The sequence below is a fragment of the Echinops telfairi genome, unplaced genomic scaffold, assembly GCF_000313985.2.
Source record: "Echinops telfairi isolate 266 unplaced genomic scaffold, ASM31398v2 ScPeMD7_44;HRSCAF=162, whole genome shotgun sequence".
NCBI lineage: Eukaryota > Metazoa > Chordata > Mammalia > Afrosoricida > Tenrecidae > Echinops > Echinops telfairi.
The window spans coordinates 2,553,916-2,569,410 of NW_022103942.1; the positions used below are offsets into that span (position 1 = coordinate 2,553,916).

At 43.1% G+C, this 15,495-nt stretch overlaps 1 protein-coding gene across 1 annotated transcript; it reads left to right on the forward strand.

The window, feature by feature from the left end:
- The first annotated feature begins 3,518 nt into the window (after window positions 1–3,518).
- Window positions 3,519–8,158, forward strand: TSPAN6 (tetraspanin 6). Its single transcript, XM_004711190.2, has 8 exons — window positions 3,519–3,668; window positions 4,623–4,811; window positions 5,062–5,136; window positions 5,377–5,475; window positions 5,691–5,822; window positions 6,099–6,182; window positions 6,935–7,041; window positions 7,316–8,158. Exons 1-7 carry the CDS (start codon window positions 3,582–3,584, stop codon window positions 7,001–7,003), a joined length of 735 nt encoding a protein of 244 aa, XP_004711247.1. The 5' UTR covers window positions 3,519–3,581; the 3' UTR covers window positions 7,004–7,041; window positions 7,316–8,158.
- Window positions 8,159–15,495: the final 7,337 nt, after the last annotated feature.

The following is a 15,495-nucleotide window of genomic DNA, read 5'->3' on the forward strand; positions in this document are numbered from 1 at the left end:
TGCCACATAAAAGTATTTCTCATTGCGATGTGTCTCAAACTGTAACATAGCTGTTTAAAGAAGGAGAGGGCAGGGCTGGACAGGAGGAAAGGATACATGGAGGTTCTGAAAGGACTGGATCGGGGAAAAGTCACAGGAGAGATTTCAGAGAAGGAATCGTGGGGATACACAGAAGACGGTGAGAATAAAACAGATTCCTATTCAGGAAGCTAATTCTTAAAACTGTATCTGTGAATGATCTGTTTAAATGAATGGGGGGGAGCACTCCATAGCTGTAATATAAATTATGAGAATTAGAAACTAGGTAGAAGTTTCAGGACAGATAACTGTGCCAAAAGTCATTGAAAGGACGCTAGAAAAGAGATTCGAAAATGAAAATGATGGGGGCATAATGGGAATAAGGGATCAGTTGTATTCAGAATGTCATAACTAATTTCTTTGTACTTGTTCCCACGGTAGAGAATAATAATGGCCCAAGATATTGTCTGGCAGCTCTCCTGTTTCTGTTTCATGTAATGCTAAGATAACCTATACCTTTTAGTTTTTATTTAACTTATCAAACCTTTATTTAACTTATCAAACCACTGATATGTGGTGTCCTCAGAGATCTATTATGACTAATGTGCTTGATAGGGATTGGCTGAGCCCCAACTATGAACTCCTCCAGAGAGCCTTATGGCCTAGGGTCCTCTGGAGAGTCTAAAAGGGAGCGCAGGAGCCCCGCCACAGGAGCTCGTTGCCTGTTTCATACCATCTAGACAGCAGGATGGAATGCAGGTAAGCAGACCTGCAAGGCAGGGACTATAGGAACAAAGAATTTGTAGAATGTATGGTTAGATTGAGTTTTAATGTTTAGAAAGAAGTGTCTGGGGGTTAGCTGAACTGTGGGTCGGGGGCAGGAAGTTTGAGTGTGTTTGGAGGGTAGATAGGGAATACAGAACAGGTTTTGTTTATTGGGGAATGAATCCTACTAACCTGACTTGGAGCAGAAAATTTATGTTGGTAAAGCAGGAAATAAGCTGAGATTGTCTTTGTTGAATTTAACTCTCGCCTCCACTTCAAGAGCCTAATCACCTAGGAAGGACATTAGCCCTGCTTGTCCCAGACTAGTGGGGCAAAGAGTCCAATCTTCTGTCTTTCTAGTCCCACCACCTAAGTTCTCCCTCTTTCTGATCACAAAATTACATGTTTGATGCTAAAACCATGGGGCAAAAGGAAAATATTCAACTGTTGTCTTACATTCAGCGTTTAGTAGGGAGTCTTGCCTTTAGTAACTTCTTGTCACCTTCGAGATTAGGTTTAAATGTCTTTGGCATTTGTTGAAGGTAAGTAAAACAAGCAGCATTAATACTGAAGGCAAGCATTTTCCCTTGACCTCCAAGTTTCTGGTATCCAACATGTATTTTTGTGATTAGGAAGAGGATGAATCCGAAAGAAAGTATTGAACTGTGGACCTTGCCAGTTAGGCACTGGCATAATGCCTTTCCAGGTGATTAGGCCATTGGAGAAAAAGTGAAAAGAATTCAACAAAAATTGCAAATGCATGGAAACATGGGAGGCCTTTGTATTTCGGGGGACCCAAAGGCCCCTTGTTCATACTTAAAAGTTTGTGTAGAGCAGTCTTTGCTCAGGTTCTCAAGCAAGGCAGCTGTTTGTCCAATAGTAGTCATGTCTCACCACACAATAAGCCCAGTTTCCAAGAGGAAAACTTGAAGTTGGCAGGGCTTAGTCTTAGGCAAGTTACTTAGCTACTGAACCAGTTTCTTTATCTGTAAAAGGAAGACTATAGCAGTCAATATCTTATAATAGAGCTTGCGTGATGTATTCATAAGGGGAACATGTATCAATTGCTAAGCAACAGGACTTGCTTGGAACATGGTAAGTGTTCAAAATTATAGTTAATGTTAATACTTTAAAGAATAAATTTATTCTTATGGCCTCAGGAAAGAATTTTTTAAAAATTGCTTAGATGGAATCGGATGCCTCTTTGGTCTGAATTTGGATTCAGAATGAGAGAGGGGTCTGGGTATAGCAGTGTGGGAGGCAAGTAGGGTAAGATGTTGTGGCCAAAGGAATATTCATTTCCATGTCGGTCTTGGGTTTAATTTGGCACTGTCTGCTGCTCAAACAAAGCAGTGGTTGTGAGTGGCAGAGGAAGGGAGCAGAGGAAAACCAATATATTCTTGGAAATAAGATGTGGCTTTGGCTTTAACTCTTTACTGTTTTTTCCTTTTCTGCCAAGCTGCTTCTTTGTCCTTGGGTTTACAACAAAAATCCCTTCTAGAACTTAGTACACACCTAAGCTTCAGAGGATACTTTCATTAAGGTAACAAAGAGTTACAAAGACTAGGTTTTAAGTTTTTAATATTAGAACCACTGAGATGAGATCATTTTGTCTAGGGAGAAATCTTTTTATGTACCTATTTTTGGAAAGCCCCCCTCAACCTCCTTCCCTATAACTAAGGCCTATGGGGTGCTTTAAATATTTACTGTCTGCTGTGTTTCCTTATTTTGTCCCCAAGTTTATATAGGTGTTTTACAAGCATAAAGGTCTGTGGTTTATTTATTCTGTTTGTGTTAGGCCTTTCTATTTAGGATGCAATTTTAGTATAAAGCCTGGCAGTGCCGTAATTTACCGTATTCTCTGGCAAAGAAACTAGCCTTCGGTCAATATTCGAAGCACAGGGCAACTCTGTGACCGAGTTGATGGAACTTTCCTATTTTCTAGTTCTATGACATGTTTCCAGCAAAGTTTCAAGCACAATTATTCTGAGCATCCACTAAACCGGGACTTTTGCAATGGTGTTGCGGAAAACGCCCCCTGTGATGTTAAGCTTGTATCAGTGGTGATGTAATAGATTGAAAAGGGGACTGCCCTTTAATCTCATCCCTCTACAAATAACATACAAGTAACTTTGATTTGATAGTCTTTCAATGTGTAATGATGGTTTCCCACAATTCATTCATATGCCCATTCTTTATTTAGTTTTTTGGGGGGAGGGGGTCAGCCAAATCCCACCACTCAAATGAAAAATTTTCATTTTTCCTTTGCATGAACACAGGTCACTGTTCGTATTGTTCTGCCCCGCCCCCCTTGGAAGTAGATTTCTTGTGGGTACATTCCCATATTAGAAAATATTCTTAGTTCCCTTTTAACCTTGTCCTTCCTTTCCTTCCTTCTAGGGCACCAGGGGCCGGAGAGGCCGAATCTCTGAGCGCGGCTGGCGCTGCTGGTGAAAGAAACAATATGAAGTTATAGGGGCGGGGGAGGGGTGGCGGGCGGGTAGAATTCTTTGAGAGAGAAAACATGTATGCTCCACTTGAAGACCTGTATTTCCAACACTAGAACCTTTGTATATAGTTTCCAGTAACCTTCTGCAGGGGGCGCTCGTCAATGGTCGGCCCTTTCCCGACAGCCTCCCGGACTTTCCCCTCTTCGAAAATTGCACAGTGTTTCCGGCTCTTCCCAGTTGTCGGCGCTCGGCTGGGTTCGGCAGTTTCCGGAGGGACTCGGCGTCTCCGCGTCTCGCTGGCTTCGTTGCGACCGCCTGGCGCGGTGGTGCGGGGGTCTTAGGCGAGCCATGGCGTCCCCCTCGCGGAGACTGCAGACCAAGCCAGTCATTACTTGTTTCAAGAGCGTCCTCTTGATCTACACTTTCGTCTTCTGGGTGAGAAACGGCGGCGCCCGGGCGGGCGGGGGTTCCCGGGCTTGGGTGGGCAGGGGGACTGCGCGCGGGGTCGGGAGGGAGGCGCGGGGCGTAGCTCCCGGGAGCCCGGCGCTGCCGCTGCTGAACTACTGGGGCCCAAGCCCGGCCCAAAGGGTCTGGGGTGCAGGACGGAGGCAGCCGTCCGGCTGCGCTGGGATCGTACCCCGAAGTGCCTGGCTTGCGAGTTCCTCACGCTGGGCGAGTAGGGGGGACACGGCCACGGTGTCCCCGAACGTTGGTGTGGCAAGGCTGCCCCGAGCCCCTCTCGAGGGCTCCCTCGCTTAATAGTCTCTTTCTTTTCATTGCTTCATTAGAGGGGAGTCTTGCGCAGGTAAGTCTGGGCTCACTCCGCTCCCGCTGGCTGCCTTCAGGCTGCCTTTTGTGTACCACCCCTTTGTATCCCAGGTTGGGGCGGGGGGAGGGGAGAGTCTCTGGAACTTAAACCCCGAGCCCACGGGCGGATGGATTCCGCCCCCGAGCGACTTTCCACTTCCAACCCAGTGGAAAGTGCCCCATAGGGTTTCTGAGATTGGCAATCTTGATGGGAAGGACTTTTTTTTTTCCAACCCCCTCTCCATCTTTATGACGTTTTGGTTCCAAGGGCAGATATGCCCTGGCCTTGTGTTTAACACACCCGCAAAAAACCTCGATGAACTTTAAGATACTTGATAATGCCTTGTGGAGTTGCTCTCTGATTTTGCCTTGGCGAGCTGCCTGGTAGGTTCCTTATGGGCATTGTAGGTTCATCATGGCCTGCCCATGTGTGCACTTCCCTCTCCCCGTCCCCCTCCCCCCAAATCCCGGACTACCCAATTCATTCTCACACCTATTGTGTGTGAGATTCCGAGTGGTTAGCGGTTTGGAAGATGCTGGTGGATGTAATAACTGTATAACTGTTTCTGTTCTCCCATGTAGATCACTGGTGTTGTCCTTCTTGCTGTTGGCATTTGGGGCAAGGTGAGCCTGGAGAATTATTTTTCCCTTTTAAATGAGAAGGCCACCAATGTCCCCTTTGTGCTCATTGGCACTGGCACTGTCATTATTCTTTTGGGCACCTTTGGCTGTTTTGCTACCTGTCGAGCTTCTGCCTGGATGCTAAAACTGGTGAGTCCTTCAGATGGCTTCCTGCGTTTGAGTGGGTGTGTGTAAGGGCTTTGTTCTCTTGGAATTGGCTAGATCCCTTTATAACGGTTCCTGTTCTATGAAAACATGCTGATGGTTTAGCTTTCCAAATATAGACTTATTCAGTATGTTTTCCTTGCTTGCAATAATAATTTTTAAAAGCTGACTCATTTTTTTGCAGCTCCGATATAACCTTTATATTTTATGCTGACTTAGACTTTCTGTCTTTCAGTATGCAATGTTTCTGACCCTAATATTTTTGGTCGAACTGGTTGCTGCCATCGTAGGATTTGTTTTTAGACATGAGGTAAGTTGGGATTTGGAAACTTTAATATGTTTTATTCACCTATAGCTGGATTTAAGCTTAGTTTTTTCCACTCAGAATTCATAGTTCTACCCTGATTCTCCCCTGGGGGAGGTGGGGAATACAGCCGTCCACACACTTGAATAAAATGTATGTCACCTTAGCACTCTGAATTGGAACATTATTACATGAAAGAACGTCCTGGAACCTGTAATTTAATGACATTGTATTTCTTTGCTGTAGATTAAGAACAACTTTAAGAATAATTATGAGAAAGCTCTGACACAATATAACACCACAGGAGATTATAGAAGTGATGCCCTAGACAAGATACAAAATAAAGTAAGTAATTGTACTTGGGGGACACATATCCTCCTTCTCTTCTTGTATGGATGCTAGTGGTGCTGATGGGCCCTAGCCAATCCACGACAGGGATTTTTAACCTTGCAGTAGAGACCTTTGAACTAGATCACAAATCGTGATCTAAGATGATGCCGGTTAAAAGTTAGTAACAAGGTAGGAATGTGTAGTCTAATTGCTTTTGTTGGCTTTTCCAGTTGCATTGTTGTGGTGTCACCAAATATACAGATTGGGAAGATACTAATTATTACGTCCAACACGGATACCCAAAGAGCTGCTGTAAAACTGAATGTACTCCGAACAAAGATGCAAGTAAAGTAAACCACGAAGTAAGGAGCTGTTCAAGACTTTTTATTCAAGAATATATGAGTACTTAAATAATTAAGAGTTGAAATGCAAAAGGTAGAAATGGTTGGGAATAACCATTTGCCTGGAATCTCTCTCTCTGTGTGTGTGTGTGTGTGTGTGTGTGTGTGTATGGATGGATTTCAATAAAAGACACTGGTAGCTAAAACCCATCTTTTAGGGGCAGTATATGATGAAAATGCTTTGAAAAAGCATACTTTATTTGTGTTGTCCATAATGTTTGCTTTCCCCCTTTCTAGGGTTGCTTTCTGAAGGTAACGACCACAATAGAGTCAGAAATGGGAATCGTTGCAGGATTTTCATTTGGCGTTGCTTGCTTTCAGGTAAGCCTTTGAAGTTGCTTAAGAAATACCTTAGTTCCTCTAAGAACGCTCAGAGGCTCCCACTTACAGCAGTGGTTCTCAACCTGTGGGTCTTGACCCCTCTGGGGGGGTCAAACGACCCTTTCACAGGGGTTGCCCGATTAATAACAGTAGCAAAATTATAGTTATGAAGTAGCAACAAAAATAATTGTATGGTTGTGGGGGGGTGTCACCGCAACATGAAGAACTGTATTAAAGGGTCGCGGTATTAGGAGGGTTGGAGCCACTGACTTTACAGACTTCAGGGGTCTGGGTTGTGAGGGCATTTTCAGAAAAGCCACATTTTCTTTTGCCAAGCGGAAAAAATTAAGTAGTACCGGTAGAAGCATTGGCATAGTTTATCTTCACCTATGTAATTGCTTTTGGAAGTCTTTGCTTTAAAGACATGCCACGGTATGGTATTAGAAACACATTAAGACAAGAAATATATTAGCTACCTTTTGAAAGCTTGCCATGGAAAGTTAAAAGCTTACCATATTGGACAGCACAGGTATTACTTCCCAAGAAAATCTCTTCCTTACATGAGTAAGAAAAGTTTCCCTAAAACTGACTCCTGAATGTTCCTTGCGTGATTGTGTCTGTGACAACAGTCACAAAACATTTATTTCATTGTCTGCAAAATTACAAGTGCAAAGAAAATAGACTTATCCTGTTGACATCCTGCCAATTTGAAGCTCGTGGTATGTTTAATTTTGCTCATATTTTATTTCCAGCTGATTGGAATCTTTCTCGCCTACTGCCTTTCTCGTGCCATAACAAATAACCAGTATGAGATAGTGTAGCCAACGGATCTGTGGGTTTACTCCTCTCCAACTTTAAGGTGAGTTCATTTTGGTACTCAGCTTGGTTAATGTCCAATACGCTGTCAGCCTTGCAGGTCTAGATGCAAGGCATGACACCCCCTCACCCCTACTTACCCCGCCCCCCAAACTAACAAACCATGATATTTTGTCTGTACATAAGCTCCATTTATGCTAGACAGCCCTCTGGATAACTCATGTCAGTCTACAACTTATAAAGGATTGTATATTGAGATTTTTTTTCTAGTCTTTATCCTATAATTACCTGACTTGGAATTTTTTTCCCTTCTTCAGTGTAAGAACAGTTGTCAGCCCTTTATGAAAGAAATAATGAGATCACCTGATTGGAAGATACTGGCCCAATAAACTGAAAAGCTACTGAGACAACTTACCAATAGACTGACTCTATCAAGATAGTAGTCCAATAGGCTGACGAAATCGACATTTGCTCAATATGTTCAAAGTCCGCCACTTATGTCCCATTCATGTGAGATCATTGCAACATCTCCTATTGCCCTGAAACACTGGAAGAGCTAGTAAATTGCAAATGAAATGCTGTGTTCCTCTTGACTTTTCTTTTACTCGGGGGTTCTTTGCCAGGCACTATCAGTGTGCTGTTTGATGTAAAATGGAATTACCCCCTCTGAATTGCCTACTGATGTAGTTTGATAGGAAATTAACCCCTCTGAGCTGTCCCCTCCTCAACCAAGGTTATCTGGTTTGATTGTATAATTTGCATCAGGGAATTTCAAATGCTGTCCATAGTCTCTGTTCTGCTAACAGGCAGCGGAGAATCACACTGTGTAATAGAACTAGTCAGTACTTGGATCAAATCAGTGGTGCTGGTGATGGTCTCTGACCTAACACACCCAAAGACTAAGACAGCCTTCATGTTCCCTGACTCATCAGGTTTCAGCACACAAATGAAGGTGTTTGTACTGATGTTTATATTTTCCCTATTTGCAGGGTTCTAGTTATTACTTCAATAGTGTTGGAATTAATGTCTTTTCTTTCGGAATTTAATTTCATTAGCCTTCGCTGGTATTTCCTTATGGGGTTGATGTGATTTAATTAGTCAACTTGAGTAGTCTTAGTTTTGATTTGTTTCCTTGATTAATAAAATTCTCTTACACAATACATTTTGTTTTCAGTGAGTATGTTGTATTTTCATCTTAAGTAATTTAAAAATTTTTAGAAATGCATTGCATAGAATACATGGCACTCACTGCACATTAAAGAAAAACTAAATACTTTACGTATTTTTAAAAGCAGAGGAACTAAAAAATCACACATCCCTTCAGATTTGTTGAGATAGATATAAAAATGCTTGGAGTGCTCCTGACTAGCTATGTGCACATATGCATACTGGATTGCAATCCTTAATTCTGAGAGCAATGAGTCCCCTGGTTTCACCTGATTGTATTATAACTGGTGGCAACAAAGTTCACATGTCCCTAATAGGTTGTCAGTTACAATAGCTGGCTATGGAGAGGGGATCAAGTGATATACATCAAGCCTAACCAGCTTCTACCAGAATCTCTAGGACTGCCTTTCCCTGGAAACACTAATTTCACTCTTAATGGCCTGTGGCCTGAACTCTGGGCTTCCTGATGACATTCCTTTGAAGTTTTAAAAATGGGGGTTGTACACAATCCTCCACAGTATCTGCTCTTTTAAGTTTAAAATAATTCCCCTCCATCTACTTTATGCAAATGTATCCTGTGTGTTATCTTACCTGTAGGCACCAGGTTTCCTGCTCCAAGGAGCTCAGAACTCCACTGAGAAGCTACGCTACCTGCTTCATAGCTTTGTTGTGGAGAGCTTCAGAGCTTTGCTAACCTCTGATTTAAGCTTATGTTACAGGTTTCAAACTTCTGTGGAATTAAATAACTTTCTCAGGATTAAAATAACATTCTTTAATGATGTTCTGAAACCACATGTTTTGATGGCCTTGTCAAAATCCCCAAACCGTGGTGGTGCAGTGGTTGAAGTGCTTGGCTGCTAGCTAACTGAAATGTCAGCAGTTCGACCCCAGCAGCCTGCTTCCATCAAGAAGCCTCACCTTGGAAACCCTTTCGGGCATTTCTCTTCTGTCCCGTAGGGTCCCTATCAGTTGGAACCCACTCCACCGCACTGGGTTTGGGTTATGGGTCAGAAGCCCAGCTGATTATACTTAGTGATAGGGCCAACCAAATCTGTTAATTTATAAGATAGAAAGCAACGTGTGTGCACATGCACACGTGTGCGTGTGTGTGTGTGTGTGTGTGTGTGTGTGTGAAACAGGAAAGTTTGATACTTCTGGACTGACCCATGTGGGATTAGTATACATACTGGCTCTGCTTTTCCGCACAGCGTGAGGTGTATTTTTCAAAGCTTCCTCCCCTTCCAGGTTGACATTTTGCCCGTGATGTGGAAAATGGGGTCTTTTTTAATTAAAAATGAAAAAGGAAGGCTAATTTATCAGAAGAGAACATGTACACTGAAACGACTACAGGGAAATGACACCTTAATTTTTAGGCCATCGGTTTAAAACTTCGCACAGATTGCTTGTGAGAGGGAAGCCATTATGATTTAATTATGGCTTTTCTATTAGGTACCCCTACTCCATGGAGTTGAGTAGAGTCCGACACGTGTGAGCGCACAGTAAATGCAAATAGCATAAAATAAATGAGTGGGTGAATCTAATTATAATGGTTTCTTACAGTTCTGCATAAAATAAGTTGATCTAACTACCTCATTTTATATAAGCCCCTGTTTATACAATAGAAACCACCTGCCCAGTCAGAAACCACTTAACCTTCTGCAATTGGGCTCCTGTTCTCAACACTCCACAGAAACTGCTTTAGGAGACCACTGCTAACTTCCTCCTGGCCAAGTCACTTTTTGCTGTTTCTCAAACTTTCTGCTGCATCTGACTTTTATTTTGACCGTGCGATCTACACAATTTTCATCCCTTTTACTGCCCTTTCTAGTATACTTCTGACTTTTCCAGTAAGGTTGCCCTTTCTAGTAAGGGCTTTTTATTTTTGGCTTCCTGCTCTTATATTTTGGAGCCATCATGCCTTAGTGGGTTAATGGGTTGGGCTGCTAACTGCAAGGTCAGCAGTTCAAACCCACCAGCTGCTCCAAGGGAGAACGATAAGGCTATATAGCCCTGGAATCTCAAAGGGGGACTCTCTATGCTGTCATATAGGGTCACTATGAATCAGAATTGACTCAATGCCAACGAGTTTGGTTTTTTTACCCTTAGATTATGTTTACTTTCAGGAACTGAATGTATGTAATCCTAAGAAATCTTTTACTCTGGTTTGGCACTTTATTTTTAACAGTTTTGTTGGCATATAAGTCACATAGTATACAATTCAATAGTTCAATCACATCAAGAAGAGTTGTAAAATCATCACCACAATTGGGTTAGAATATTTTCTTCATTCTTGTACTCATCGTTATTAGCTCTCCATTCCCACCCCCCCACCCCTGCCATACTATGATCAGAGGGGATTCACCAGAGGTTAAATCCATGTGTGGACCCTGAAAATGGAATTTGGGCATGCATTGTCATTCACAGCCTTCTGCAAACCAGGTGTTCACAATTTAAGTTCTGATATCATTCCCTCCGTTCATTTGGATTTTATTATTTAGAATCCTTGGATCACACAGGTTGGGGTGCATCTTCCATATGGACTTGGTTGATGCCTCACTTATATAGATACTTGTTTGAAAACAAGCTTTTAAGGCTCCACACACTATTCATTCTGATGGCCAGGCACCCTCTAGTTTCTTCACCACACTTCGCTATAGTACCCAGATATTCAATGATCTCTTGATGAGGGTGGGCATCGAGCAAGGTCATGTCATAAGAACTAATTGTTCTTAGATTGGGGCTAGGATTAATTGCAAGCCCCAAATCAATTCATAATTTATGTACGCCTCTGTTTCACCTGAGAGACATCATCGGCATTTTCTGTTAGAGAACATTATAAATCAGCCCTCTGGTGCATCACTTCCACTGCTATCAAGTGAGTCAGCAAGTCTCTGAGCTTGCAACTCTTCACAGGAGTAGAAAGCCTCATCTTTCCCCTGAAGAACTGGCTGGTGATTTTGAACTGCTGACCTTGCTGTTAGCGGTCCAATGTGTAACCCCTACATATTGTTAGTGTCATTAGTTTGTATAGTGGTATAGAATTTAAAACACTCTTGAGAAAAGGAAATTGTATGAGTATAGGCCAGCTATAAAACTCAATACATGAACTGTTGACTTGTACAGATTAAACTCTTAAGTGACTGGGCACTGTTTACAAACAGTGGGGGTTGGTGATAAGGCAAATCTTCCAATAATATCCATTCACAACAACAGAGCCATGCCTACCAGATTAATACATGTCATAACGAAGCAAGCAAGGAGGGCATTAACATAGTAAGTATGTGGCTCTGGGCCACCATTCATGGGGCGGGCACCCTCAAGGCAAGAGATTCCAATCAGAGGCCAAGGTCCACCAGTTTTATGCCCTTGGGGGCTAGTAGTCATCTGCTTCTCACACTAGGGAGTTTCAGCCTTAAAGTCCAAGGGCTACAGTTGAGTTGGAGGTAAAGCCCAGTTCCCTTAATGAGGTTTCCACATCGAGTCCTTCTGGCTTGGCCTAGGAAGGATGCTGTGCACTTCGATAAACCAGAGTCGAAAGTCCCAGTAGTCTATTTGGGCGTTATTCAGAGCAGTTTGCTTTTACTCATCTTCCAACCTCAAAGTTTTGCATTCCGAACACTTCTAAGTCGCAAAAGGCTTACTCTAGCAGCTAGTATCATGGCTAGTGGGCACGTAGGACACGTGGGAGTGAAGGTGCACGTTCCTGACCTCTGGCTTCCCTTTTGCCATGAGGCGAGAGTTAGACATGCCTCCATGCTCCATCCTCTGGTTACCTATTCTGACACCAACTGTTCCTCCCATGCTAACCTACATCGATGCTGGGTTCTGAACGGTCTTAATAAGCGTCCACTGTTTTACCTTTCTAGTTTCTATTATCTATTGCAATGGCTACACAGCAACTCAGAGGGAAAAAATCATGATTAAAGGGTTGATTAAGGAAATTAACTTGTTATGCAAGTGAAAAAATTGCTCAGGGTAGTTTTTGTTTTTTTAATCATTTTATTGGGGGCTCATACAACACTGATCACCATTCATCCATCCATTGTGTCAAGCACATTTGTACGTTTGTTGCCATCATCATTCTCAAAACATTTGCTTTCTACTTCAGCCCTTGGTATCTGCTCCTCATTTTTCCTCTCTCCCCACTACCCCCTCCCTCATGAACCCTTCATAATTTATAAATTATTATTATTTTGTCATGTCTTACACTGTCCAATATATCCCTTCACCCATTTTTCTGTTGTCCATCCCCAGAGAAGAGGTTATATGTGGATCCTTGTAATTGGTTCCCCCTTTCCACCTCACCGGTATTGCCACTCTCACCACTGGTCCTGAGGGGATCATCTGCCCTGGATTCCCTGTGTTTCCAGTTCCTGTCTGTAGCAGTGTACATCCTCTGGTCTAGCCAGATTTGTAAGGTAGAATTGGGATCATGATAGTGGGGGGTAGGAAGCATTTAAGAACTAGAGGAAAGTTGTATGTTTCATCGTTGCTACACTGCACTCTGACTGGTTCGTCTCCTCCCCACGACCTTTCTGTAAGGGGATATCCAGTTGCCCAAAGATGGGCTTTGGGTCCCCAATCTGCACTCCCACTCATTCACAATGATAGGACTTTTTGTTCCTTGATGTCTGATACCTGACCCCTTCGACACCTCATGATTACGCAGGCTGGTGTGCTTCTTCCATGTGGGCTTTGTTGCTTCTGAGATAGATGGCTCCTTGTTTACCTTCAAGCCTTTAAGACCCCAGATCTTTTAATAGCTGGGCACCATCAGCTTTCTTTACCACGTTTGCTTATGCACCCATTTATCTTCAGAGATCATGTCGGGAAGGTGAGCATCATAGAATGCCAGTTTAATAGAATAAAGTGTTCTTTCATTGAGGGAGTACTTGTGTAGAGGCCCGATGTCCATCTGCTACCTTAATACTAAACCTATAAATATATGGACATAGATCTATTTCCCCATCATCATAAATAAATATATTTACATATGTACATACCTGCATCTATACCTCCACAAATGCCCTTTGCCTCCTAGTTCTTTCCTCTGTTTCCTTTAACTTTCCTCTTCTCCCATTATCATGCTTAGCCTTCCCAAGGGAACAACAAGTGATCCAAAATCGGTGGTGAGGAGGGTGTAAGAGGCCTGGTAGGGCTCGAGCAAGGGTAATATAACTGAGAGGAAATACTGAAACTCAGGGTAGTTTTTGAATAGGACATGTTAAAAAGTTTCACACCTACTAATAAATGTCCAAAGGGGCAGACTACTGTGCTGTAAGCCTCAACCCAAAGGCACTCAGCCCCAGCTCCAGGAGTCAGCAGACCCAGCTCCCACATTTCAGTGCCTAGTGTTGCCCCACTCCAGTAAACCTCAGTCCAAAGGCATTAAGCTTTCCTTCTGTGGGGCAGCAAGTCCAGCTTCCCCAATTAAGTGCCCAGAGGCACTCCCCTCTGCAAGTCAGCCTCGTGCACAAAAGCAGTGAACTTGATTCATGGGTTGGGAAGTCCATCACTGGTCCATACTCTGGCTCCTAGTTCTGCGGCTGCTCCTCTGATGTCACTGGGATCCAGGAGTTTCACTGAGCAGGGATCTCGAGGTCAGAGGTTGCTCTCCGCTCCTGGTCTTTGCTGGTAATAAGATCTCTACTCCTGCTTATCAGACGGTTCATTTTATACACAAAATTCCACTCCAGGCACCCCTGTTCTCCATTACTCACAGGTGAATCCCATAAGTATCTTCCTCACCTTCACACCAGACCCATGCAGGGGAGGGTCCCTTGGTAGGAGTTAAAGACTTTAGCTAGAAGAGCCACATTAAATCATTCACTGGCTCTACAGGTTCAGTAGTTTGTTGCAATGACCACACAGAACTCACAGACAATACTCACAATTAAGAAGGCTTATTAGGGAAGTCAGTAAATTACCACAAGTCAGAATCAGCAAACAGTAAGGTAACAGTAATTGTTTTCTTCAGCTAGCGGCTAAGTCTCTCTCTCTGGTTTTCAACTTCTCAGCCACGTGGTAGTCAAATCTCTCTCAGGACCTGATTCTCAGCCATATCATCCCTTGCCCTTGGCTTCTATGGGTTAGGAAGTCAGCTTCCACCTGTTGTTCATTCCCATAGGTTTAAGCCAGGTGAGCATAAAGTACCCCATCGTCTCGGTGATGCCCTGTGAGTCTCGTGTTACCGTCTCTGATGCATGTGGCCTCGAGGCCTCCACCACTTTAGACAGAGATCATGAATGTGCTTTCCCCAGGTCCTCAGGGTTTCTCCTTCTTGCTACTACTTCAAAGCATCTATCCTTATAATGAGGTGTGTGTGTGTGTGTGTGTGTGTGTGTGTGTGTCTAATGAAAACGGACCCATCCTCTCCATTAGCGGTACACATAACCTGTTACCCAAGCATTTGGTGGGTTATACAGAGACTTAGGACAGTGGACAATGATTGAATGAAGAAGATAAAGAATTGATGCATTTGAACTGTGGTACTGGAGAAGAATGTTGAAAATACCAAAGGACAAACTCATCTGTCGTGGAAGAAGTACAACCAGAGTGCTCCATAGAGGCAAGACTGGTGAGAGTTTGTCTTAAACGCTTTGGACATATTGTCAGGAGAGACCAGTGCGTGGAGAAGGACGTTATGTTTTGTAAAGCAGAAGGGCACTGAAAAAGAGAAAGGCCCTCAAGGAGATGGGTGGATGCCGCAGTTTCAACCATGGGCTCAAGCACAGGAGCAAAGGTGAGGATGGCATAGGACCGTGCATGTTTCATTCTGTTGTGCAGAAGGTTGCTGTGGGTCTGAACCAACTCAATGGCACCTAACAACAACAACAACAACACAACAACAGAGACTTGGGTAGAACAGCTGTACTATAAAAGTTCAGTCCACCATAGCACTCTTTTGATGTTGGCTAAGCCACATGGTCACCGAGGATGGCACAGTTGGTGGAAGTTGATTATTGTTGATTTTGTTACCTGCATTTTATCCATGACCATGGGTTCATTGAGGAAGATTGTCATACTCGATCTGTTGGTGTGTTCATTACCATGGTTTCAAACATTTAGTTTTTTCATTACAAATACCTTAAACATTTTTTCAACAAGTTTATTGGGACATAGTTTACAGATCATACAATTGAATAGTTCAATCATTTGATCATATCAAAGGGAATTGTACAACCAACACATCTGTCTTAGATCAAACCCCCACCCCACCCCATTTTATCGTCTTTAAAATGAGTTGCGGAATCATGATCAGTTCTAGTGCACCTTCCCTCCTCCTGCCTTCATTATTTACTCCTTAAATCCCCTTTCCCTTTCCCCACCC